Consider the following 27,132-nt stretch of genomic DNA (forward strand, 5'->3'; position numbering starts at 1 on the left):
CCGCCCCCCAAGTAACACTAAGTTGATGCCTTTCTTTTTTGTTTGGCTCGGCTTGGCGCGGCTCGACTCGACTCGGGTTGGGAAATCGTTGCGACTCGGGAGTGGCACGTGAATGGCGGCTTCTCCGAGCAGTCCGATGTGCCTCGAGATTGTCACTTAGGTACGAGTGCTAAAAGATGCGAGACATTTAACATGTTCGGATTGACTTGCATCGAGAATAATTATAATAATATAATTACCAAGATTACGAAATTGTGAGGGTAAATTTTATTATTATTATTATTTTATTTTTTTTACAAAAGATACAAACTGACTGTTTCATTGAAATAAATAAGCATCACACCAACTAGAGTCTAGAAGCAAAAGAGGTTTTGACCTTATAGATCAAAAGCCTACATAGTTTTTAGCATGTCACCCCACTACAAAAGAAAACAACTGTTAAGCTACATAACCCCAGCCTCAGGGGGAAAAAACAAACAAACAAAACAGCTTATTCAAAGCTTGGCCAATTAGTTAAAGACAACAGATCATCCCGGCATAAGAGAAACCAAAAACAAAACAAAATATATCCATTCAAGAACCGCATCTGCCGCCCAAAAACATACCAACTCCGGTTTTTAGCCATTCTTGACCTCCGCTAACTGTATCATCTTTTTAGCCTTCTTTTATCGCCTTCTCTCTTGCAACTCTGCTCAGTAATAAAACATGGAGGTTATTTTATGATGGAGAGCTTCTATATCTTTGCATCTATTAGTAAACACTCTACTATTTTGTTCTAGCCAAATATTATAGAACATTATCGCAACCCAAATGAAAATTCATTTAGACATCTCCTTCTTCTCCACATCCACTTTATCAATCAGCTGTTTCACATAATGACATTTGACAAAAACATGATCCACAGTTTTTTCTTTATCACAAAAAATACATTTTGTGCTATTAACATCTTCTGTATAAGTCACATCTTGTTAAAATTATATTCTAGCACATCACCCATAGAAAAAGCTTGAACATTTAGGAGAATCTTCAATTTTCATATTTTTTTTAGGAGAGCGTCGGATATAATCCATCCATTATTTAAGAATCTATATAAAAATTGCACAGTATATATTTTATTGCTCGCAAGCCACTAGTTAACTATATCTTTCTCAGCAGTCATATAAATACCACTATTTTCAATTAACATCTTCATCTCCTGCTCAAATATGCTCTGCTGCTCAGTCAAATTACGTCTGTATTTAAGATTCCACTCCTAACCATTTCAAACATTATGGAGTTTTACTTTATCATCCCACACAATATCAAAAGGCATAGAAAATCTAATAACCATGTTGTAATCTAGACACCAAATGTCATGCCAAAATTTAATATTATTTTCCCATTCTAAACATTTCAACTAAAGCTAGTACAAAAAATCTTACTAATTTGCGACACACCTCTCCAGGGAGAGATTTTAGCTAAATTATCAAGCTTAAAATACTCCACTTTGATTTTTCTATAATACCGCTGCATGACTACCTCAGCCCATTACTGAATTTTAGAATTAAGTAATCTCCACCACCATTTTTCCAATAAGGTTATGTGTATGTCTAAAAGATTCACTACCCTAAACCCACCAAACTCTCTTTGCATGCAAACTTTCTTCCACTGGAACAAAGAATAACTCTTTTTTTTTGTCTTATTCATGCATTTCTATAGAAAAATTCTTTTCAGCTTATCAATTTTTGTTCTCACCCAAGTCAGTATATTTAAAAAGGTTAGATGATAAAAAAGAATAGAGCTCAGTACTGAGTTAAGAAGAATTATCCTTCCACCCAAATAGAGCAATTTTTTTTTCCAGCCCACGATCATCTTCTCAATCTTCTCAATAACAAATACCCAGTCACATTTACAAAGCTTACTATCATGAAGCGGTAATCCTAAATATTTTATAGGTAGTTTATCCACTTTACAATTTAAAAGCTTCGCAAATTTTCTCTCTTTTTTCATGATCATGACTTAGATAAATCAAAGAGCTTTTATTAAAATTAATCCTCGAATCAGAAACTACCTCAAAGCACTATAAAATAAATTTCAACACTCCAACCTCATGCTCTTCTATAGGCAGTAAAATCAAAGTATAATCTGCATATTACAGACAGATCTATAATTTCATTTGGTTTCACATTCTTTTCCAAGCCCCTTAGTATATCTTCATTTTTTTTGCCTGCTCAATCATTCTATATAGCCCATCCGTAATCAAAATAAAAAGATAAATTGATAATGGGTCACTTTGTCTAAGACCCTTTTCTATAATGAAAATAATTTACAAGCTCGCCATTAAGCATAATAGATGAACAACTAGTTGTATTCGCGTGCATAACCCATTGAATCCAATTTTTCGAAAAACTAGTCATACTTTTTATTTTTTTAAAACCAAATAGACTTCAGAGGCTATATATTGTGACGACAACTATAATATTATGTACACGGGCCGTGGTTGTTGTTAAAAAATATTATTATATTATATTTTAGTAAAAAAAATAGAAATAATCATGATATAATAATCTAATAATTATTAAATAAAATTATATTTTATACATAATTTTAAATATATTTCATATCGTTCTTTTGGAAAATAATAAATATGTATTTTATTAAACTATACAAAAAAGATCAATCTAATCATATTTATATATCTTATCCTAACTTTCATAATAAGACATTATTTTATCTCAATATTTACCGTTCTTTTTCGCCTTTGAAAAATTAGTATACATTTTATTTTTAATCTCAAATAAATCCTCATCTTATCCTCGTCTAAAGTGGAATAAAATGGATATAAGGACTTTATTTCCACTTATTTCACCGAATTTAGGGAATAATTTATATCGATTGAATATAATAAGCCGCACCAGCACAATACTCCCGAGCCGGTCATCGAAGCCGGCTTCACTAAAGCCAAGCGAAGAGCGAGAAGCCGTACGTTTAAAGCCTGTTCCCCGTTTACTACCTTGGCAGTTGGGAAGCATTTAGTGTGCCCTCTCTCTCTCTCTGCTCTCTGCTCTCTACTCTGCTCTCCACATCAAAATTCCCCACTCCACCGTCTCCCACGCAGCCATTCCCTTAGATCCATCCGTTTTCCGGCTAATTCGAGCGCGGTATTCGATCCTCCATGGCGGAAAACCTCGGATTCGGTGTTTCCGTTGCTTAAAACTGCCGCATTCTCTTGTTCACCGCCGGCTTGCTACTAGGTCAAGGAACGCAATTGGGGGATTGTGGTGAGGCATCTTCAAATCATGAACTTATTTCTTGCTTGTTTGGTTTGTTTTGGCTTTTTAGCGCATTGGTTGAGTGTGAGCTGATGGATTCGGTGTTTGAGTTAATAGAATTGAAGTGCGATCTGTGATTTTGGGAGTTATAGAGAAGGATTTAGAATTCGAATTTAGGTAAGGAGAATTTTATGCTTGTAAGGTTGCTTTTTTTATTATTTAAGTTTGGATATTTTCTCATTGTTGTTGCGTTCTAGTGGGGCAGGGAAGAGTACTTTTGTGCAATCTGTGTTGGATAAAAGAGGAGGAACTGAAGGTGAGAGATTTAGTGTAGTTTGATTACTTGCCACTGTTTGAGCTTGTTTTGGAGTTTCAGATTACATCTTTTTATTGCTCGAATGCAAGTTTTAGCAGGGGTTTTGCGATTTTGGATCCAAGGTAGTTGTCTTTAGTGACTTTTTAGGTGATCACGAGGAACCGCAGTAGGAGCAAAATTGTTTTTTAGTGCAAGTTCCCAGCCGCGCTGAGATTCTTTTAGGACCTCAATATACTGCTCGATTCAGTTACCAAGTATTAGGCCTTTGTAGAATTAACTAAATTGGCTAGTTAGAAGGAAGTATGACTGTGATGTAGAATCTTGGTTAGTTTATTGTGCATTCTTCCTTCTGTCCAGTTTTTTGGTAGATCGCTCTCACGTTTGGTCGGGACACATACCTTACCATGAACTGAGTCAATCATTCGTGGCTGGTGGGTCCAACAGCTGCTAAGTGTTAGAATTTGCTTAGCTGTGTAACTTATGTATCATCTCATATAGTCTACTGCAATCTAAAGGTTGAATTGCTTTTAAGGATCAAATTGCATGTTGCTTTCTGGAAGCGGACTACCTATTCTTGGCTGGCTGACCATGACCAGGCTGCCTCTAACCTAACCATAGGAGATCTTCCCTGAGTCCTATTCTAGTCAAACAATTATGTAATCTGTTGCATGCTATGATCCAGCATAGGATGCAGAGTAGACTTAAACAAGAGGGGTTAAACCATCGAACTTAGAAACACTGGTGCAGGTGATGGTGGCAACTGCATTTGACACATGCAAGGCAAATTACATTGAAGGTGTGCATATGTTGTCCACCTGAACTATCCAGATCCATGTGCTCACCTCAAAGTCAATGAAAAGGCACCAAACCCAGATTGTTCAACAGCTGTAAAATGTTGTTTGAGAAAACATTTAGTTGTTAGAAAGCATGCTTATAATAACATAAAATCATCTCCAGACAAACTTCTATTTTGTCAACAACTGTTTTAATGCTGATTTAGAAATAAAACCAATCTGATTTCATCCTGTGTCCTCACATTGTACATGGCTACATGCTTTAAGTTATAAGGGTGCATAATATTTGTAAGTGCTGGGAAGCTGAGTAGATAGAATATTTCAGGGTTGTAGGGTCCACCAATTAGCCAGCCAACCCAACATGTGCGCAAGTTGATATCTCTTGTATTTGAGACTTCAAGTCATTGGTTTTTTCTTTAATTTTGAAAGCTGTTGGAATCCAGTTCTTTTATTTGTCCTTCATATGAAGTTGTAATTTCCTGTTTGATGTTACCAGAAAAATATATCCGTTTAGCATCATGACTTCAGATACTGATGATACTAATGGAATTTTAGTTATTCTTGAATAGCTCATTGGAGTTGGTGCATTTTACATGCAATGATTGAAGCTGAATTCTGTTCATCTCGGGTTTTATCTCCAACACGAGAAGAAAGTGGAGATGAGGAGCTTTCAGTGCTTCCCAGACACACTAAAGTTATTGTCACTGGTAACAACAGAACAAAGTCTGTTTTGGTTGGTCTTCAGGGTGTCGTGAAGAAGGCTGTTGGTCTTGGTGGCTGGCATTGGCTGGTAAAGAACAATTACCTCCTCCTCTTACATCTTGCCTTGAGCCATATATGATGCATCATTTGACATTATTTGCTTGTATATGCCTGTAATGTTATGATATTATCTAGGTTCAGTATTATTATTTGCTTTCACTCTGTCAGAGAAGTTATGCCATTTTGGGGTTTCAGGTCCTTAAAAATGGAGTAGAGGTGAAGTTGCAGAGGAATGCTTTGAGTGTTCTAGAAGCTCCAACAGGTAACGAAGATGACGACGTTGACTATGATAATTCTTTCTGCAGCAGCTCTGACATGGGAGAGAAGGACATGGATTACTGTAAGATACTTCTGGTTAGCTGGTATAAATATTTAATTATTTTACAGTCCAGTGAAATGAAATCCACTGATTATATATGCATTTTTTATTGGCAACAGCCAGCATAGAATACCATAAACCAACAAAGCCAAGGGTTCGACATACAAGACCATGGGCATCCTCTGTAAAGTCGACTAACCGAAGCGGATATAGAGATATTCACTCCCATATCTTTAAGAGACAAATGGTAATAAATAAATCTCCTCATGTTTCATATATTTAAAAAGGTTTGTCACCTACTGGTAATTAAACTTTATGATTTTTTTTTACAGAGAGCAAATTTGACAAAACTAGGGACCGCCACCTTGTGGAGATATTGGAGGCATTTCAACCTTGTATGTTTCTTGACCCCCTGTTAATTTTTGGTCAGTTGAGTTAACTATATCTAACCTGCAATGAGTATTTACAATGATTCAGGTGAGCATCAATCCTAACCCAACAAAGGAGCAGCTGCTTCATGGCGTGCAGCACCATTTCCTCTCCCAGGTACTTTTTCTTATTCCTGAATAGTTAGTTGATCATAGTTTCTACCTCACTTCATTTATTTCCTTTCAATCTTTTGATAAAAATCCTCACTTCTGCTGATCTTCTTCTCTCTCAATTGTGAAGCAATTGGATGAGATGCAGGTGATTGTGGGCTTCATTCACGCAGCAAAGAGATTGAAAACGCTCTACTCGTAGGAAGAAATCAACCCTCCAAGATGATGTATGTTTGAGCAAATATAAGATTGGAGAGCTGTTCTTCCTGCTCGTGTTAGAAGTCCAAATCCAATCTAAAAGTCCATTTGTAGTTATTTAATTAGTAATGTACCTGATAGCAACTGAGTACACTAACAAACATCCATAAAATTTATTGCTGATTGCTGTCTATTTTGATACGACTTTCTTGCGTGTGATTATCTCCCAACTACTGGCGAGCACCGAATTTAGTTTGACTGTCTGTTTGTATGTTAATATCCGTGGATGTGATATATTTTGGGGGGTATTTTTGTGATATTATTCAAGTATTAGGCATAAATTGCCGTGTCTAAAATTAAACTATCATCCAACTTCTATTTGTATTATTTTGAACACCTGCTTTTAGAATAATTTAAAATAGGTAAGGAAGTATACAAATTATTAGAGTATTTTTCTACCATAATAAATATTAGAATTAACCTCCTGCTATTAAATTTATCCGTCTTATTTCAAATTGACGGAAAAAAAAGCACTCTCAATTCTTCTATTTGCTCCAATTTAAAATTATAAATCTTAATTATTATACTTTCTTTCCTCAAAATAGAAAAAAAAGGTGATGGTCCGATCAAAGTCAACTCCTAGGGTCATAGTGGGTTTGATTCGCATGGGCCCGTAATCCTTCCACCGTTGAGAGCGGGAAGTTGTCGCTGCTCTGTGAAACCAGCCTCACGCATTGCCCTCCACTCTAAGAGCCAAGTAGTCTGAGCCTTCGCCCAAGCCACGTGGCTCAGCTCAACAACTTGGAACGGGCGAGCCATCTAAGAGCTAATCAAACCCGACTCGCGGAGTAAGACAGATCGTCCAACATAACCCGATTGCCCCCACTCGGGTTACAAGCTCGCGCAACTGAGCTCGGCGATAGGCAAAGTGCCACCGTAGAATATAAACAAAAGTAATTTTCATTAATAGCCGATGTGGGACTAAAGAAGTCACAACACAACGCTGAGAATCTCAACCGTTCATTTTGGTATGCTGAGATCATCCAGAGCATCATTGGATGCTCCGATCCGTTTTAATATTACAAAATTATTTTATTGACTGGTCTTAGCTACGACCATCGCCAAAATGTTTGACTATTTGAGTAGTTTGCTTGTGTTTTTCACGGTATTAAATCTATTGATGACTTTAGTACGTCAGTGATTAGGACATTAGGAGGGGTGATTTAATTTATTCCTTTGGCCGCATTCCTTACGAATGAAATGAGACAAAATTGCATATAAACCCCTACAACTTAAAATAATTTTGCGCTTTACCATAAAAATGCATGGTGTCATTTGTAAAAAAAAAATATGCAAAATTTTCCTTCCCATCACCATCTTTGAAGCTTCGATTGCCGCAAGAATTCCAGTCCAAAACAAATACGGATGGATGCCTTCTCTCTCTCTCTCTCTCTCTCTCTCTCTCTCTCTCTCTCTCTCTCTCTCTCTCTATATATATATATGTGTGTGTGTGTGTGAAAAAAATTAACTGTGGTAAGAGAGAGTAGTTGGAAGTAATTAATTAGCTAGATATATTTTGCAGGAGAGTATTCTGTTTGGTGTAATTGGGCATGGTGATTTCCACGTGTCACCTGATCTCATTGTGACGGAGGATTTCAACGGGGTTAACGCCGGTAATCTCACTTGACTTATAAACTATTAGTTATAATTATTATTCTCTAATAAATGCTGGCGATCTCCGCCCCAGGAGTGTTCTTCGTACGGCGATCGGAGTGGAGCGAGAGGTTTCTGGACACGTGGTGGAATCAGACCTCGTTCGTTCAGTTCTGTTCCACGAAGAGCGGCGACAACGCCGCGCTGAAGCACCTGCTCGGCCGCATCCCCAACGAGGAATCGCGGGCCCACGTCGGCGTCGCGCCGTCGCAATGCCTTTTCAACTCCTACCCTTGGTTGCCTACGTGGAAGTCTGCGTACCGTCTGATCTCCTCCCCTTGGACGACTTGGAAAGGTTTCAAATTGTCACATTCGATCGTATATATATAATCTAATACAAAACCTCATTGAACAACGTTCGCAGGAGCCTACTCTGATGGAGACTTTATGGTGCACCTCGCTGGCTTAGATGACAAGAAGAGATGGATAGCTAATATACTCCAAGATCTAGTTGAGAAGTAATAGATGAACAAATTCCTTTTCTCACTTCACACACAAAGAGGAAAGGTGCTTGCTCTTCTATCTTTGTATACTTTGACTAAGTCTTGTGTTAACGTTAATTTGCGTTAAAGATTTTTTTTGCTGCTGATACCCACAAAAGAATAATAAATAAATAACGCTCTGAATGGGGCGGGTCTGTTTGACACGCAATTTGAATCGTTTTGCTTCGTTATGGTCCGCTGCATCTTTAATACTTATCTTTTTTTCTGGAGATTTGACTTTGATTAAATAATATTTAGTTAAAAAATTAAATATAGAATATCTTTGGAATTATGCAAGTGGATTTACTAAGCGAATTATAAAACTAGGATTAAATTGATTAACTACAAGAAGGTTAATTCTGAATTGTTTTTTTATTTATTGGCACTACTCTGTGGTTCAAAACGGATACTTTTATCCATCCGTGGCTTTAATCAATTATTCAATCACGTACGTGCCAAAAAATTCCCCAAAATTCCTCTCACCTCCAAAGAAGAAGACTAAGAAGAAGACGAAGAAGAGAGAAGCCTCGCATTCCTCCCATGCCTCCGCGTCCGTCCGATCGCTGGCACCGCCCCCGCCACCGAAATCGACGGCTCTGGATCCCCCTCTTGATCTCCGGCTTCGTCGTCGCGCTCGCTTCCCTCGAATCCTCCGCCCCCGTCCTCCGACGCGCCAACGCCCTCGGCCGGCGGTGCTCGCCGGATCACTTCGCCTCTCCAGCATCTTCCTCCGGAGGAGATATCCTCCGGCCGAGGATCGCGATCGTGAGCTTCTCCGACGATAGGGAGGGCCTCGCCGCCTCCCGCGGCGGAGGACGGCCGCGGAGGTCGTTTCGAGGGGTGATGGAGACGGTGGAGGGGAACAAGAGAGCTTATGCGGCGGGGATGGGGTACGATTTCATCGATGCGAAGGGCTTGGTGGATCGCAGCCGTCCGCCGAACTGGAGTAAGATATTGGCCGTCCGATCTCACCTGCCGTATTATGACTGGGTGTTCTGGAACGACGCCGTGAGTTTAGTTCCTTTTCCTTTATATACTTATTTTATAATTTTTCACATACTCGCCATTTAAAAACTTTTAAAATATTATACATTATCATTATATTATTCAAAATATTATTTATCACTGAAATCTTACGACTCTCAAAATATCTGTAACACATTATTATCATTAAAATGAAATTACTACTTTTATCTTGTGTAAAAGAATTTAATTAATATAATGACATTTTAGAAAAAGCGTAGTGATCTTTTGAAAATCTCGTTATTTTAATTATTTTTTTGTGCTGGCTTTTAGGACACCGTCGTGATGAATCCGGCCATCGAATTGGTAAGCGGTTCTATAATTCTTGTTTCTATCTTTTTTAATACAAAATTATATAAATTGAAGTCGGTGGTGTTTTGCAGGAGAATATTTTGATTGCCGTCATCGGTCACAGTGATTTCCACGCCTCACCTGATCTAGTGGTGACGGAAGATTTTAACGGGGTTAATTCAGGTAATTTTGCATGCTTTTCTTATTTCCTACTAATCTTTTGCTTAATAATTGAGTAGAATAAATCAGCTCTTTCGAAATTAACTCTCTTTATTCTAAAAAAATTCATGCCAAGAACCTAGGGTGAAAACGGGTTAGATTAAAAAGGGTCGAATATATTTTTCGGATTCGGATATGGATATCCGTTTATCAGTATATTTTTTAAAATAATTTACAGTTTTTAATTTACTTATTTAAATAATAAATATTAATTTTTTAAATATTTTTATTTCAGCAATATTTCTATTTTTTACAACCAAACACGCAAGAAGAAATTAAATATAAATTTTCTTCATTTTAAAATAAGTTCTCATCTTATCTCGAGTAAATGATACGTTAGGAGGTTGTGTATAGGCTGAAGTACTATTGACTTCGTTTGGATAACTGGATTGAATTTAAGAGTTCTTTTAAAGAGATTATGTTACGAATCGGTTTGTAACAGTTCTAGACTAGTTTAAAGACATTATTTTTTAAGGAAGCTGTAGATATCTAACCGTTAGATCTTGCTGAATTTTGCATATGTTATCGCCCTTGAAAAGAGCTTTCCAATAAACTCAAGATTGCAGTATTTGGATGGCTAGATCTTGAAATATCGGTCGAACAGTGGCTGAAGGTTGGATGAACCCTAGCTTATTAGCCTTTCGATGGCAAGATAGGTGCTAGGTTAATTCCTTCAGAGTAAATAGGGAGGAGTTGTTCTAGAAGAGGGGGATTAGAAGTTAGAGAAAGCCGACCAAAAACTTGGGCGGTGGGAGAGGACGCCAATGGCTAGAGTAAGAAAGAAGGTGATGAAGGCACAATGATGTTTCAATTATCAGATTAAACTCTAATTAGGTTTTCTCCACGTATTTATAGAGGTTTGCCCCATGGATCTAAATAACTAACAAACTAACTAAACCCTTCCTTATCTTCTCGAATTAATCTTTCATTTTGTCGCAAATAGATTTCGAACCTAGAGAAGTTGTAAATACCAAAGTTGTAGATCTTGACGATTTTATCAAACTAGTTTGATATTATTCAGATATTTGTAGAATATTCTACGAATGTTTTTTTCAAAAGTGGGCAGAGCTCAATTTTGCTAATTAAATAAAATTCCAATCTACCAAGGTTTTAACTAAGCCAAATAAGCAAATAAGATACCTAGACTCAACCATTGAGCCTAATATATTTCGAGGTGATCCGATCTAGTCCGAATAGCATCAAATTAGTAAATACTAATATGATATTGTAACAAAATATTAATTAATACTGAAACTAGATTAGTGTGAATCTACTTCTCCTTTAATCTGATTTAGAGTAGCGAATTACATAAGTTTATCAGCAAAGTCAAATTTAAATGCTATTGACAAGAAATCATATAAAATATTCTTTCCTATTTCTTTTTCACAATCTCTTTCCTTCGCTACAAAAAGTATTTTGATCCGTTGACATAAAATATCTTTTAAATCTATTTCTTATTTGAATTTAAAGATGAGTTTCATATCAAATAAAAAAAGTTGACACTATTAATTTAGTTTACAATCAAGTTCGTAATTCTTCTAAATCTCAACCATATTTAAGGTTGAAAAACGAGATTAGTTGATCCTGTTTTTTAAGTTTTTCTGTCTCCTAATGCCACATTATTCTGTTAATTACTACTAATTTGACTGAAGCAAGTACTCAGGTGATAGCGACAAATCTATAACAAAAAAAAATGTATTACTTAATGACCACCGCCATCATTGGAGAAAATGATTAATTAATTAAACTTAATCCTCCACCTGCTTCGAATTATCTTATACTTTACATATATTTTTTTAAATTTTCTTTTACCCACTTAGATTTTTTGAACTAAGATGTTTTTTTTAACCATATAGACACTAAATTAAAAGGTTCATATGGATTTTTGTTTAAGTTTAAAATATCTACGTGGATGTAAAAAGAGTTGAGAATGTGTACATAGTAACCGGCTAATCGTTTTAGAGGAGTTAAGTGTAATAAATCATTTATTAATCTCATTTTGGCAGGAGTCTTCTTCGTACGGCGATCGGCGTGGAGCGAGAGTTTCCTGGACACGTGGTGGAATCTGACATCGTTCATTCGCTTCGATTCCACCAAGAGCGGTGATAACGCGGCGATGGAGCACCTGATTGGCCGCCTCCCTCCGGAGGAATCGCGAGTCCACGTGGGCGTAGCGCCGATGCAATGCCTCTTCAACTCCTATCCTTGGTTTCCCACGTGGAAATCTGTCTACCGTCTGATCTTTTCCCCTTGGACTACGTGGCAAGGTATTTTAATTCTCCTCCTTTTCCCATTTATTTATGCCAATAAAATTTCATTTTTCGTCTCTCAAAACATCGTAATTTCTCTTTAGAAAAATCTTATAATATGATCATGAATTATTTTAATAATTCAACCAACTTTATAGTAAATATTTAAATCTAAAATAGTTTTGACCCAGTAGTTGTGATTGATTCAGGGGCCTATTCAGATGGAGACTTTATGGTGCACCTTGCTGGCTTAGATGACAAGAGGAGATGGGCTGCCAAATTTCTCCAACAAATGAGAACTATATAACCACATTTGTAATCAACCTCCTCCAGTTCAGCTTAGTATGACATGGTCTAATTTTAAATTTATACTGTAATGTGACTTAGATGTAAAACTTTGTAATCTTTTGTAGCAAGTTTTAGAGCTTGTGCTGCTATACTCTTGTATATTTTGAAAAGTCTTGAAGTTATAGATAAAAGCTTCATGCTCTGGTACCAGAGGAGAGGCCCCTCTGTTATTAAAAATTTGCTAGGAAGAATTTTGAATTGGGGGTTCCAAAATTGTCTAGTGTTTGATTGCTGCAAGACTAACAGGGTATATAGGTGATTCCTGCTACTATGAAATCTGAGTAAGCTTTAACTTTTTCTCCATTCAAGAAGTTTGAAGCTTTGCTTTTGCCTTCCCTTTTCCATTTGTTTCCATCTTGGTGCTGGTAATTATAGATGCAAGACTATCCACCAATCAAAGGCTATGCCTTCATTTGGCAGACAAGCAGGTGAATCCAAGTACCAAATCTGAATGGCTTGAGAGATTAATTCATGACAGTGTCTGTGATCTGAGAAGACTGATGGAATGTTTTGATAGTAGAAGTGACATCTCAACCATGAAGACCAGATTCCTAGCTAGAGATGGACATGGAAAAAGGTCCCAAGAACTCAAATTTAAAAAAAAATTTACTAGGATTTCCTATCAAGGTCACCAGGGATAGTAAGTTTATTTTGCTTTAGGGGGAGTTCAGTGTGAAGGGTACAAAAGATGGTTATAAACTGCAAGACCTTTGAGAGTTAGAGTGAAAGAGAAGCAAACCCCCACCTCTTCTGGGTAACATCTGCTATTTTAGCCATGCATCCTTATTAAAGATGCCCTGGACTTAGCAAACAAAAGGATGCATGCTATTGGGTATCTTTGTCTCCCAAATCTAAGGCTAGGGTTTGGTGGGACTGGGATCCCTTTGTCTCTCCTGAGTCACTTCCATGTGAAAGTTTCTGCCACCTTTGCACTTCTAAGTTTCAAGTGGCCTCTAAGTTGTCCACTAAATCCAACTCCTCTTTTTTGCTCTTTTATCACATGAAAAAGGAGCTGCCATAGTTTTAAAGAAAAGTAGATGACTAACTTTGAACCTTTGTTACTCACAACTTAAACTTGTAGGTCAACTGATTTAATATATCAATGTGTATATATACATGCCATAATATATTTTTAATTCTCCAAAATGTCTCCCCAGTCTTCCAGTGCCCATTCCTCTCACATGCAGAAGCCCAGGAGCACTCAAAGGAAGAGTTTTTTGGGGGGGGGGAGTATGGAGGTGACAAGTATAGCATAGGGGTATATAAAGGTGGCAGCATCCAGCGTGCCAATTTTGCAAACCTTTGCCCTTTTATGGTAACAGACATTTGCAGGAGGTACTCCCAATGGGATTTTCAGTTTCGGGGTTACAATTTGATGGGCACTTCTGCAGCTCCATTACTCTCTCGTCAGATGAAGAAATCATAAGTCCAACATCTCAATTCATACACACACATAGATAGATAGAGATAGAGAGAGAGAGAGAGAGAGAGAGAGAGAGAGAGAGAGAGAGAGAGAGAGAGAGAACCCAAGACCATGTCATGATTACACTGTTCAGGTGAGTTGAGTACAAAGTACTTGTCTTCCTTCTTTCTTGTTACATAATCTCCAGCTACAAAGCCTTAGAAGCACTGGAGATTTTAGTGTCACCTTTGTTTCCATGGAGAGGTTTGGGAGATGCTCTAGAGAGAACAACAAATGGGGAAGAGGTGATCATCTTTATGGTGGCTTGATGAATGGCTTCTCATGGCCTCCAAGGTCATACGCTTGTAGCTTTTGCAAGAGGGAATTCAGATCAGCTCAAGCTCTTGGTGGTCATATGAATGTTCATAGAAGAGATAGAGCTAGACTCAGACAGTCTCCTCCATGGGACACCTCACTTGCTAACCTTAACCCTATTCCAAACCTTAACCTTTCACCACCTTCTACTACCAGTGATGCTAAGTTCTCTCCAGTGAGATATACCTTCTCCTCTTTGGCCTCTCCTCACCCTCATTTCTGCTCATCCCCTTCGTCCGCGTCGTCGGCCGACCTGCTCCGCCCGCGATGCGAAGAAGTGAAAGCTAGCTTGGTTGGTGAAGCAGACATGAGAGGTCTTATGGTGGAGGATAAAAGTAATGCAAAAAGAAAGATTGTGAGCTTGGACTTGGAGATGGGAGTCTGCAGTGATTTGGATTTAGAACTTCGACTTGGGTACTCTTAAATGTATAACTTTGTCACCATTGTGTGGTACTTAGTTATTTGCCTTTGTTGTTTCTTTTCTCTTCTTTCTTTGTTTGCAAAAAGGAAAAAAAAATGACACCATTGCTAGAGGTGGAATGAATGCTTGTATCCAAGGTGATCAGATGATGAGGGCTAGCTGTTTGACTACAGATATGTCATGTAAGGTTGTGGGATTCATTGGATCTATGTCTCCATCTCTTGAATGTGATGATGCCGAGCTACTTGCCTTCATTTCCATGTTATTTAGTCATTTTATTCTGTGACTAGTTAACCATATTAAGAACTATGACATCATTTTATCATGAGGTTAATTTATAACATGTAACAGATCCTCATTTCTCTTCACAGGATATATATATTTGATTGTTTTCACTGTGTTCGTTTATAAAATGCCTAAGTGGAGGTATCCATGTATAGATATGTACACATTGATCTCAACTTCTATGTGGTAATATGCATGCTAAAAACTATGTTAATTTGTAAGAGTAGGATGCAACTAAAATAACCTTGATTGACAACAGCACATATTAATTCTAGCTACTTGGAGTTCCTTTGTATCCCCTTTGAAATCATGTCCCTTTAGTCATTGTGCATATCTATCCATCTATCTATCTATGTGGATGCACTTCCCAATGGATTTTATCTTATGTGCGTTATGGCACAAGGGGGGTGTGTGCCTTGGAAAAGTTGTGGAAATGATGGTCATTGCCATACGAGGAATGGAAGGGAAGAGGTGTCAGTCTCAGACAAAAGTAAAGAGTGTTAGGCGAATTGGGGCATCTCTCTAGTAAAAAGGAGAGGAGTCAGTAGTTGAACAAAGAGTCCGGTCCATTAATTAAGTTCCCCAGTTAATGTAACATTTTAGATAGATTAGACATCTGGGTCGATTCTTTCTTTCATGAAACAAGCCACGACGAGCTCTATCTACATACATCTTCGTATGTATTACATTTTTACTTGTATCAAATGAAAAACTACAATATATATATATATATATATATATATATATTATTCACATAGCTTGCAGTTTTGCATTTGGCTACTGCTAAAGTAGAACTGTTTCCTTACTTCCTCACAAGATCCATTGAACAGGAACAGTTTGATGACTTCTTCCTTTTGGCCAATAAGTTTGGGTCATGTAAACATCAATCTCTACGACTCGTTTTCCTTTCAACTGAATTTAAGAAGAATAAAAGAAATATGTTCATTTATCCTATCAGAACTTTTTTTTTCCCTCTTCTTCTGCTAGCTAGCTTAGAATTATTCTAGTAATAATATCCAAGGATTGATCTATGCTTACTTACTCATATATAGCCAAAGTTTTCTTATTGGTATTGTACTAGTGTGGCATGCTTTTGTTGCTGCTTAGAAGATCATATGCATGCATTTCTCTTCTCTCGAACATTTTGGGCTAGTTTAAACTCATGATATTTTGTTGCATAAAATTGGATCACGCCACGCAAGTTAATTATTACTAATGTCTCAGATGAATCCTAATATGTACGTTAGTTTAATTTCTCTAGAAGGTATGTATACATATATAGCTTTATACCTTACTAGTAGAATTAGAGAACATCTAAATACTACCTATTTTTATAGCTCTGAAGCACTGCAAAAATTTCAATTGAATTTAGTTACGAAACATATATATCTAGTATATATTGGAAGCCTATTTTTCATTAAACATTGTTGATTTCTATTGCTATGCACAGTAGTATGTAATCAAGAAAAATAAATTCTGCAAGTGGCTAAATTAATTAACCTTAGTTCTTATTATCATTCAACACGACTCACTTTCGAATTATAAATTTGAAAGCCTTGCCATTCTTTCTTCCATTGTCTAACATCCACATCGTAGATATCACCAGCTTCTTCTAAGCCCTGTTGAACTTAAGAAACAAATCAAGTGATGAACAAATTATATATACATGCATGCAATATTTTCTATACATGTATATATATAAATATAGTTTAAAAACTTTGTATGTACCAGTAGTAGTATATATTCATGCATGCTAAGGCTGGTGACCTAGCCTGAGCTCCAAATCCACCTCTCTTTCTTCTGTCTCCCTCTTCTCGGATCCACCCACTTTGCTGCGAAAATCCTCGCCATGCGCGTTTAACCCCAAGTGCAACTCCTGATGATCACCAAAGAGACTCAACTCTTGTACTGGCCTATGTGAATCCATTTGCTCATCCTCCCTTCCGAAGTACATGACATAATTCTTCGACGGCTCCGACAGTACTGGAGGATATGGATTGTAATAACCACAGGCCTCGAATTCCTCCCCGGCTTTTGCCGACAAAGTTGACGTCGTCGTCGTCGTCGGTGGTAGTTGCCGCATCTTGGCTCGATCCTTGCGGTGGATGTTCATGTGCCCGCCTAGCGCCTGCGCGTTCGAGAAGCCTCTCTTGCAGAAGACGCACTCGTAGTACGACCTACCGGCGGCGCCGTCATCGGTGGTTTGCTCAGGGGAGCTTGCCTCATCACTTAAGGCCTTGGAGCCATTTTTGTGACTAGCTTCCATCGATCTCTAACTCCTAATCTATGGAGAGCGAGAGAGAGGGGGGAGAGAGAGAGAGAGAGAGAGAGAGAGAGGGTCAAGAAATTAGGGTCAGATTAGGTGTTTGTTATTGTTTTGTGGGAAAAGAAACAAGAAGAGAGCATTGCTATTGTCACTGTGGTAAACTTGACGTGTAGTTTATGGTGTATATTAATTATATTTGGCCGGCCTTGGTATTTTGCTGGCTCACTGCCTAAGTTTCTTCATTATTCCAGTTAATAGTTTTTAATTAAATATTATGATTAATACTTAACAGTGTGTCTGTAGCTAATTGACGCGGTTAAGGATCTTAATTAATTAATTCTCTCTCTGTTATCAGCTATTTCTTCTATCTATGTGTATGTATTCTATGCTTAATTAGAGATATAATCTGTTAATACGTGCATAACATTCTTCACATTGGCATGCATGGAAGCGTCAGCAGTCAAATGGTCAAAATTTTGAAGTCAAGCATCCAATATTATAGCATAAGATTAGATAGTTTTCTGTTGACAAATTTATTAAAACTAACCTAGATTTTGATATAAAAACAAATACAGGGTGTTTTTTGATAAATTTTCTTTTCTGAAAATATAAATAGAGTTTTTATTTTTGTAACGTGAGTTGCGTATTCGGGTTCGGATCTGTTTGAAGTCGGACTCTGAACTTCGGATCAAACGCGACAAGATCCGGATTGTTTTGTTTACGTTATTATATATATAATAAGGTTTTTTTTTTTGTTGTTGTTGTAAATAGTAGTAGTTCGATGGCGGAAGAGAAGGAAGCGGAGTACTATTCTCGCGATTTCGAGTGGGAGGAGCTCCGAGACGAGATCGAGAAGGACTCGTCTCTCTCCCACCACATTGCCCCTTTCATCTCCTCTTCCTCCTCCCCCCCTTCGCTCGAATCGGAGGCGTGGAGGAGATTCCACCGCCGCCATGCCACCGGAAGATTCTTTAAGGTTGTTGCCATACCCTTCTCAAATCTCTCTCTTTTATTCGTTGATTCGATTAGCGCCAGGAACTTTTGTTTTCTTTGGACAAACCCGATTCTTGAAGGTTATTCCCATATCCGGCTCGAATTTCTCGTCGTCTAATGGCAATAGTTGTGTTGATAAGGATTTGACGATCAGAACGCAGCTGATGGCGAGTCTTTGGCAGATTTTACGAAATTGTGAATTTTTTGTGGTGCCAGGAAAGAAGGTACTTGCTGAAGGAATTTCCCGAGTTGGTTAGCTGCGGAGATTCTGCCAAGGTCTTAGAGGTGGGATGTGGAAATGGGAGCACCGTTCTTCCCATCTTGCGGTATATTAACGCTTTTTCTTTTTTAAATGTGTAATGCCTATTTGTTGGACATAGAATTCAGATCCATCCCAAATTTAGATGTTCCTTTTTTTTGTCAGTAATATGATCATTGTCATAGCTTAAGTTTTGGCTCTCTTTGATCATCTGCAGATTTGTTTGATATGAGATCTATTAAGTATGCACTTTAATGCTTTCTTTTTTCATGAGAATACCTCCTTGCAATTGTAATATATTACTTGATGGTGATCGTTCTCTCGTCCTATTGGATATCATTAGTTTTTAATCATCTAACTGGCTTTATGATGTCAAGGCTAGTAACAGTAATATTGTGCGAAATTGAGCTAATCGAAATTGTTTTGATTCAAGTAGTATGCAGCTATTGAAATCTCAAGGGAGTAAGAGTATAAGAGTACATATGCTTGCCTGTTTTTTTTTCTTTTATTTTGAAAAAATCTACAGTATAGCTATGGACATGTTTTGCCTGTTGGTTGTTAAGTACAATAATGTGGTGCATGAGGCTCCTGTCAATGTGGGGTCTTCAGAGGGCAAGATGTTCTAGCCTTTATCCTGTCATGAATCCTTAATAGGTACCTGTCAGTCAACATTTTTTTTGGTTCTTTGATCTTTTCTCAGCCTTAATTCTCTAGATACCCATTTGGTTCTAAGTTATCTTTTCCCATATTCTAGAATTGTAACCATATTAAATTATTTATACTCCAGATTAGAGATACTATTCAAATTATTTTACACATAAACCCAATTATAATTTTACCCTTGATTTGATTAAAGCTATTTCAATAATTCTCTCTTATCTGTCCTATCACCCATATATCTTATTCTTACCCAAGCATGTGTTGCATACTTATAAGTATGTAACGCATACTTACAAAGAAAATGAGAGAGCTTTAATTTAAATTTATGTGTTAAATCAATGGTGTATGAGTTAATTCTCATTTCTTATTTATACTTTTACAACAATTTTATGTTACATCAAGGGTTATTATTATACTACTATTCTAGTTTACAACTAAACATTAAATTATCCTACTTTAGATTAGAAGTACAATTTTATAAGAAAAATTAGAATAGCTACTTTAAATTTTCCCTTAGCCAGAAACCAAATGGGGCTTATAGTTCCTGTCTGAAAAAAATATTCATTTGATTCTTAAAGTTTCATATGAATCTTTAAACTAGCCTATTAGCAATTTTACGTTGATTTATTTTCGTAGGTATGGGGTTGCCAGTTTGCCCACTATAATGGGCTACCTGATTATACGATCAATTTGCATTATTTCCATTACCACACGGAGTTACACATGTTGGTGCAAACAAATTTTCTGAGAAGTTATTGCTTTATGTCTATCAGCTTCTCTATTCTCTTGAAGGCTCATCTTATTTTGGTGTTCTACATTTTTCTTCACATTTAATAAGCTTTTGTACCATGAAAAAATTCTGCAGGAAATGAAGGAAAGAGAAATAGCAGTTATTTCTAACATATGTTACCCTTGTTTTCTCTTTAAATGATGAAGCTTATATTTATCCTTGAGCACTTAACTACTTTCTTTCTTGTCAAACAACCGTGATAAGCAGCATTATATTCCTTGCAGTGCAAGTCAGACTATTGTTGTCTATGGTTGTGACTGTAGTGAAGACATTATAGAGAAGGCAAAGGAGATTGTGGCCACTTCTAACGGGGTTCCTGTTAAGAATCACTTCCTCCCATTTGTACTGGATCTTTCTGTAGATAACTTTCCAGATTGGTTGTTCTGCATGTCCTGTCAAAGTTCTTCAAATGAAAATCGAACCTTATCACAAGGTTACTAATTATTCTTTTTTTTATTAATTGTGGGTCCTATGATTTTTCTTCTCTATGTATCTTCCAAGAACCTTGACTTACTGGTTTTCAATCTTCTTCTCTAGATGCTAATCAAGAAAATCTAACAAGATCAGATCCTTCCTCCTTGGGAGAAAATCAATGTTGCGTAGGCGGTGTTGATATTGTTACTTTGGTATGTAATTGCCACAACATGTAGTGATCTCATTTATGCTTAACATGTCTTTTACTGAAGAACACCCATTTTAATGTTTTCTTGTCCTTCAAGTTCATGATTTTGCAAATCATCACTCGAATTAATGTCCGCTTTATTTATCTCTGAAACACAATGATGTATCCTTTTTCCAAATTTCAGTCTTTGAAGCTCAGTGCACATGATCCTTTTTTAATTCACTGCGTTTCTTTTTCCCTAGGATTAGAATTGCTTGGATATGAAATAATGGAAGTGGAATACGAATCTTAAATTGACTCGGAGTGGGAGGCGTACTTCAATCTATATAATTAGCATAATACAAGTGGACTTAGACTACTTAGTAATTTATCCCTATTTTGAATAGCATGGATCTCATTTATGTTTCAATATTAACATTAGTATGTGGCTTGGAAAGTGGAACTAGTAGTGCAGAATATTAAACAGTCTTTACAAACCATCCGAGTGCAAACTATTTTCATATTTGACTTGTTGAAATAATGCTTCGATACCTTTGATAACATTATAGTTTTTCATGATACTATTTTGTGATTTGCTGATAAAATAAGAAAGTTCTGTATGCATTATAAGTCAGCTGATGCAAGCAGTTCTTCTTTGTTAACCTTGTATCTAACCGCAATTCTCTTTTACAGATTTTCACATTATCTGCAGTACCTTTCAACAAAATGTCATTAATCATAGAGAAATGCCTCTCTGTCTTAAAGCCTGGTGGTCTGGTTTTATTTAGGGATTATGGTAATGATGTAATATCCAATCTTGGTTCACACTTCATCCCTTTTCTTCCGAGGGCAGATATTTGATTAATTTCCTCTTCCACTGAATCATTTGCTGCTACTTGTGAAATCTAGATGTTAGCTAACAATTAATTTGTGGCACTCAGGTCTTTATGACATGACAATGCTGCGATTTTTGCCAGACCAAAGAGTGGGGTACAGAGAGTACATGCGATCAGATGGCACGCTTTCATATTTTTTCTCCCTAGATATTGTTAGGGACCTTTTTGTTACAGCTGGCTTTATCAAGGTACTGTATCAATATTAGCAATATCATCAATTTTGTCATATTTATGCAATTTATTCGATGTTGAGATGCTAGCTTGGAAAAGTGGTAGGCAACATAGTCATATGAATTAATGATGTAAACCTCTCTAACTCCACATTATATATACTAGATAGCATCTAACTCATAGGCCCAACTGCCTAACCATCTGAGCTAAAGTTAAGGTTGTGCTGATTGACCGATTCATAAGAAGTTATCGGAACCTATTAATCAAGTTTTTACTTCAGGTAACAAACCCAAGTAGCACATTCTTGTCTATCCTCTATAGAAAAAACACTTTGCATTTGCCTCTGTTTTGGTGCATGGAGCCAAACCAAGGTTGCCTGTGCAACATGCTGTTCTAAGCTGCTGATGGAGTAGCACCTTGCATCCCATGGCACTCTCTTATGAGGCACCTAATGGATCAGGCAGTGCCTGGCATGGTACTTGGAGCATCATGGCGGAAAATCAAGTTAGGTGATGTACAGGAATTGGATGTGAAATCACTTTCATCAACCCTTCACCAGGCGTATATTAGTTTTTTTCTCCTAGAATAAGAAATCAAATGAATGGAAGAACATCCTTCCATTGAAGATATCTCAAATGCCCTGAACTTGATCCTGTTGCCTTGTCTGATTGAAACGTCCTTTGCTTCTCTATTGTTCTATGCAATTGACATCTAGTAACAAAATATTATAATATTCATTAAATATTGTTGGAAGTTTCTTCTTTTCGTTTTATATGTCTTACTGTTTGACCTTATATTGGATTTTCTCGATTGTGCTCCTGACACAACTTTAGATAAAAAGTAGATGACAAACCCTTTTTTTTTTCAGTTTCATTGATGGTTATTATATGTTGGTTTTCACTTTCATTATTGATCTACTAATATATGTTGATTTTCATCCAGTTGGAGCTTCAATATTGCTGTGTAAGATCAGTGAATCGTCGGAATGGGAAGAAGATGCGTAGGGTTTGGGTACATGGGAAGTTCCAAAAGCCCATATGAAGTTTATTACTTTATATTAATCCTTTGAGGGAGGTAAAGTAGAATGATAAATGATTCTGCTCTTCAAATTGTTCAGATTTAGTTGAAATATAAATGTGATTAATATATGCTAGACTTCAAAATTAGTAAAGATTTAATTATATACATAAACATACTTACGTATGCACACATATACACACAAATATATGTTACATCTGTCATAGGTTTGATAATATGCTTAGAATTAAACATTAAATTTTACTGTAATAGAAAGTAAAACAGTACTGAAATAGTGAAATTGTTGATAACAAAATGGAATGGAGATTAATTAGTGAAGATGGACCGACTAGTCAGTTTATCAATTTTTAACCTATTTCTGAGAAATAGAGAAGGGTCCATTTTATCTTTACTCATTCCATGACCTCTATTAGATGGAAGATGATCGTGAATCATTAAATGTTTGGTCCAATATATCCAGGAAGAATGCAGGAAAAAAATATGGCAGAGAAAAATAATGAAATACCAAAGTCAGATTAGGTCTCATCTCCACATGTAAAGAGTTAAAGGTTAAAAGAATTGCTATGAAATAGTGGGCCTGCAACTTCCTGGCTTTTAAATAGATTTTACATGAAAAAAATTCTTTTTGTTTGTTACAGCCGATTATCTTGTCTTTTCACATGGGTTCAGTTAGCACGAACTAGATTTGTTGAGCAACTCATGCATGAAGCAGAGAACCATCGAGAGTTACAAGTAAGGTTTAGTTGCATGTAAAATAGAAAATAATGTAAAGAAATTAATATGAAGTGGTTCTTAGTTCGTAACTTACTGACTGAAGCTCTTAAATTGATTTGAATTCTGTTCTGGATACCTTAGTCCAGCTCTACCTATGTGATACATGAGTACATTAAGATAAAAAGGAGCCTTCTGCATGTAGAACAGTAGTAAGACCAAAATCTAGTGAAGATGTCTACTAATTAACTTCCTCATGGCCGATGGACATAAGCATAAGCAACTGACAAAAGGTCCTCCATGTCATTGTACTCTGGCCTGCAAGTGTTAGTTTGCATGTCGAGAGAAGCTATGGCACTATAAGAGCTATCTTCTATCATGTCAGAATCTAAGCCATACCCATGAAAAGACTGCATACATTTGGATTCAAGAAGCCTGTTGTTGCAATAGTTCAGGCCGTCCCAATTTGGACAGAGGTCTTGTCCATCTCCTTCTTGAGGTGGGTCTTCACAGTAGAGCTTGTTATACTGAGGTGTTGGACTGGTAGCGGAACAAGTCATAGGTCCTTCTAATGGGTCTTTGAGAGAGGCTAGTTGTGCTTGAAGATTCATGACCTTTGCATGTAGACATTGAGAATGTGAAAATTATGCATAGAACAAGTAATGTTTGAGGACTAACATGACATGCTAAATGCTGAATGATGAATGCAGCATACATACTTGTTGTTGGAGCGCGAAAATATGTGCAACACAACCGTATATTGGGTCTTGCAGCCTAGCTTGAGCCTCATAGGAGATTGTGATGGCGGCCTCAGAACGGTCTGTCACAGGGAGTTGCATGAGGAGCTTCGACACGTTACTTGCACCAAAGACTTTATGGATGGCTGCAAAGTGCTCCACATCTTGTTCGTGGCAGAAGTAGGGGGCAAAAACACAGCCCTTGACACACTTCCTTCTCAGGAACTTGCAAGCTCCGCAGGGAGAGCCAAAGCCTGTCATCTTGACCTTCAGGAATTGGTGTATTTTCTTGTGTGCTAAGTATTGATGCAGTACGGGCCTACTGGCTTTGCTTATAAATGCTAGAGAAAGAGTGTTTATATGTCATATTTTTCTTGAATAGAAATTTGGCTTGGTCTCCGTGATGGCCTACAATTTTTTTATGCATTTAGTCTTCTTTCACATCTTCTTTTTATATGCCCATATGAGATTCTAACATCAGAGAAGGTTACAATACTACGCACAAAGTTTGCAATTGTTCTCTATCTGCTTGCACAGTGATTCAATAATTCTACGTGACATATAGGTCCTTGCTCTTATAACTAAAAGCAAACTTAGTTGAACTTTTTTTTTCCTTTTATAATTTTCTGACTAGTGTCCATTTTGTTAATTTATACAAGGAAAGAACATTGAGGTCTTCAATCTCTCCTGTCCCTTTCTTTGAATTATTTAATTCACATGACAAATTTTTGGTTTGTTCCTACCCACAGAAAATGGACATGAGACTACGAGAGCAAATGAGCAATGCACCTGACCAACAAGAAGCAGGGCAAATCACAAGCAATTAACATTGACACTCCGGAAGACTGTCAGGTAACTTGTTGCTTGGCTAACCAGGTATAACTATGATGTGTAACATTTCTTTTTGTTGCTTTCAGTCCATTCAGTTGCCACTAATTGGCTTTAGCAAGAGGGCTTTGACATAATCTCTTTACTGGCCATTTTAGCCTATAAAATATCATCAACCTATGAATACTTGTTAGAGGGTTGCTGCTACTGCAAAGCATGAGTTGATATGGCCTGTTAAAATATTATAAGTTAGGGTTCAGTCAGTTTTCTATCCACAATCTTCCCTGCAGGAGATTGGTGGGGTCACGCTTATCACTGCACTCTGATTAGAAGATCAGATGCGGCAGCAATTTGTGCATGGTGTTACTATTACCTCCCTGGAAGCCATTATCCTCCACCTTTTTCCATGACTTCAGTCATATGTACTTGTTGGCCACTAAGGCATAGTGTAGTGGCTGTTTTTTGAGACATCAAGGAAAAGACACTCGGTAGGCTTTAAAAACCATCAGTTGCTCAACAATTTGCAGGTTAAACTAGTTAAATAATTGAATGCAAGCTATGTCTAGGTTTTCAAATGGCTATTGTTGAGGGGAAAAAAATTATATACTTGAGAACTTCACTAATCCCCGCCTGCAGCCTTCTCATCTTTAAAGGTACGATTTCTTGTCTACTATATTATATGGTACTTATTTAAATCCAGTTGCAATATATTTAGGTGTATCCATATGGGTTTTGAGCTTTCCTGTCACATCCAGGAATGAGAACAATATGTCATATAGAGCCTAAATCATGTCCTGACATCGATCGGTCCCACAGAGACCAGAAATGCAACTCTTTCTCAATAGATTACTCTCTTAATTTGTTACTCTTCTTAGGAATCTGTATTCCTTTGTCCACTTTGTGGATGAAAATAGCCACTATTAGGTTTCACTTTCTCCTTTGTACATCCAAGAGGTGGTGAAATTCAGATGAAGTTACTACATGCTGGAAAAAGGAAGTGAAAGCTTGAAATTTTCTGTTTCCTATTAGTGATTATTAAATACCAAGCTGTTTTTATTCTATTATTATTCTCTTTTTCTTTCTGATAAATTGCCTGGGTCATTTGCATGAAGAATCAAAATGATCCTTGTTTTTGTAAGATTTTTATTTTCTGTTTCACTTTGTAGTACTAATCAATTCTAATTATACATCATTCGATTATTCCGGCAGGCATGCATAGATTCCATATCGATAATAAAAGGAGTTCTAATAATTCTACAGAGAAACAAAAAATGTACAATTCTACAGGATTAAAACTATTTTGTGTTCTCGTTCAACTAATCTGAATTGAAGTCTTTAATAATCTTTTCTTTTTTTTTGCTTTCACACAGATAGGATCATATCTTTTCACTTTTTTACCAGGCTTTTGTTTCTCCTCGGGGATCCTCGTCCGCGTGCTATCACCCACCAATCAAAGTAGCAAATTGGAGAAGTGAATGCCATGTGACTCTTGGGATTATCACTTGTCTTGCCTACCTAACTTTCTCCCTTTATTTCCTTTCATTATATCCATTTCCAAGTACTCGTAAACAGTGGTATTTTATATTAGCTTGAGACTTGAAAGAGTGGGTCCAGTACGTAAAGCACGACTGTACATTGCCATGGCTTTTGTATAACAGGAGCCTAATGGGAAACCAAGTGAAGTGGAGCATGAAAGCTTGGCGTTACCATAGTGTCCTGACAAGATTAATTAAATAGAACAATGGTTGATGACATGGCACAGTGACAGTGGTCGAGGTATCAATTACGTATCAAGTGTTGGAGCTCCAAATCGTGTGTTAAAATGTATGACATCCGCAATTAAATTAGGTGCAGTATGTTGTATTATTGGTGGATTGGCACAATCTTGTAGGGAAGGCAATATGTTTTTGTTGTTCCTTTATATTACGACTGTTGAGGATTCCATTGTCAGCTTCGTATTAGTTAATCTACCAATCTGTTTGTTTCGATAAATGTTCAACTATAAAATGCCAATGATGTCTTATATATTGTTGGGCATAATTTGCTGTTGACTGGTTTTAGGTTGGTTTTTATGTCTACTAATACATTTTCTTCGGATTCATGAAAACTAAGCACCCTTATGTTGTTTACTTCGATTTACACCCTCGTTTTATTAGTTTTCATTTGACTTTTGTACTTTTAGTAAATTGTAGGAA

At 36.9% G+C, this 27,132-nt stretch overlaps 6 protein-coding genes across 17 annotated transcripts; 4 read left to right on the top strand and 2 right to left on the bottom strand.

Moving 5' to 3' along the window:
- Positions 1-2,993: 2,993 nt before the first annotated feature.
- LOC140781460 (uncharacterized) lies at positions 2,994-6,380 on the top strand. Of its 6 annotated transcripts, none has more exons than XM_073127434.1 (9): positions 3,000-3,260; positions 3,369-3,428; positions 3,509-3,567; positions 4,917-5,151; positions 5,319-5,463; positions 5,562-5,689; positions 5,775-5,837; positions 5,920-5,988; positions 6,112-6,380. In XM_073127434.1, exons 4-9 carry the CDS (start codon positions 4,960-4,962, stop codon positions 6,181-6,183), a joined length of 669 nt encoding a protein of 222 aa, XP_072983535.1. In that variant the 5' UTR covers positions 3,000-3,260; positions 3,369-3,428; positions 3,509-3,567; positions 4,917-4,959; the 3' UTR covers positions 6,184-6,380. The 6 variants fall into 6 exon arrangements, with proteins under 6 accessions (XP_072983534.1, XP_072983532.1, XP_072983535.1 ...); XM_073127432.1 differs by having other exon boundaries at positions 3,017-3,260; positions 3,517-3,567; positions 4,931-5,151; XM_073127435.1 differs by having other exon boundaries at positions 3,019-3,260; positions 3,517-3,567.
- Positions 6,381-8,041: 1,661 nt separating this feature from the next.
- LOC140781010 (probable alpha-1,6-mannosyltransferase MNN10) lies at positions 8,042-12,717 on the top strand. Of its 3 annotated transcripts, none has more exons than XM_073126760.1 (7): positions 8,042-8,187; positions 8,257-8,399; positions 8,866-9,382; positions 9,671-9,703; positions 9,781-9,871; positions 11,914-12,174; positions 12,366-12,717. In XM_073126760.1, exons 3-7 carry the CDS (start codon positions 8,915-8,917, stop codon positions 12,461-12,463), a joined length of 951 nt encoding a protein of 316 aa, XP_072982861.1. In that variant the 5' UTR covers positions 8,042-8,187; positions 8,257-8,399; positions 8,866-8,914; the 3' UTR covers positions 12,464-12,717. The 3 variants fall into 3 exon arrangements, with proteins under 3 accessions (XP_072982861.1, XP_072982862.1, XP_072982860.1); XM_073126761.1 differs by having other exon boundaries at positions 8,869-9,382; XM_073126759.1 differs by lacking the exons at positions 8,042-8,187; positions 8,257-8,399 and having other exon boundaries at positions 8,516-9,382.
- Positions 12,718-14,162: 1,445 nt separating this feature from the next.
- On the top strand, positions 14,163-14,705 carry LOC140781973 (transcriptional regulator SUPERMAN-like). The gene has a single exon (XM_073128287.1). It carries the CDS (start codon positions 14,163-14,165, stop codon positions 14,703-14,705), a length of 543 nt encoding a protein of 180 aa, XP_072984388.1.
- Positions 14,706-16,740: 2,035 nt separating this feature from the next.
- LOC140781974 (transcriptional regulator TAC1-like) lies at positions 16,741-17,253 on the bottom strand. Its single transcript, XM_073128288.1, has one exon. It carries the CDS (start codon positions 17,251-17,253, stop codon positions 16,741-16,743), a length of 513 nt encoding a protein of 170 aa, XP_072984389.1.
- Positions 17,254-18,016: 763 nt separating this feature from the next.
- On the top strand, positions 18,017-26,929 carry LOC140782387 (uncharacterized). 5 transcript variants are annotated; one of them, XR_012107859.1, is made up of 10 exons: positions 18,020-18,229; positions 18,463-18,572; positions 20,180-20,388; positions 20,493-20,581; positions 21,250-21,352; positions 21,498-21,640; positions 22,566-22,697; positions 24,083-24,420; positions 24,859-24,961; positions 26,339-26,689. XR_012107859.1 is itself a non-coding variant. In XM_073128918.1 (8 exons), exons 1-7 carry the CDS (start codon positions 18,035-18,037, stop codon positions 22,662-22,664), a joined length of 948 nt encoding a protein of 315 aa, XP_072985019.1. In that variant the 5' UTR covers positions 18,017-18,034; the 3' UTR covers positions 22,665-22,697; positions 24,083-24,550. The 5 variants fall into 5 exon arrangements, 1 of the variants encoding a protein (XP_072985019.1); XR_012107860.1 differs by lacking the exon at positions 24,083-24,420 and having other exon boundaries at positions 26,339-26,929; XR_012107861.1 differs by lacking the exon at positions 24,083-24,420 and having other exon boundaries at positions 18,023-18,229; positions 26,308-26,433.
- On the bottom strand, positions 23,627-24,370 carry LOC140781975 (LOB domain-containing protein 29-like). Its single transcript, XM_073128289.1, has 2 exons — positions 24,092-24,370; positions 23,627-23,986 (listed from the first exon to the last, which is right to left on the bottom strand). Exons 1-2 carry the CDS (start codon positions 24,368-24,370, stop codon positions 23,627-23,629), a joined length of 639 nt encoding a protein of 212 aa, XP_072984390.1.
- Positions 26,930-27,132: the final 203 nt, after the last annotated feature.

Source organism: Typha latifolia, chromosome 2, assembly GCF_019914945.1.
Source record: "Typha latifolia isolate L0001 chromosome 2, TyphaL0001v2, whole genome shotgun sequence".
NCBI lineage: Eukaryota > Viridiplantae > Streptophyta > Magnoliopsida > Poales > Typhaceae > Typha > Typha latifolia.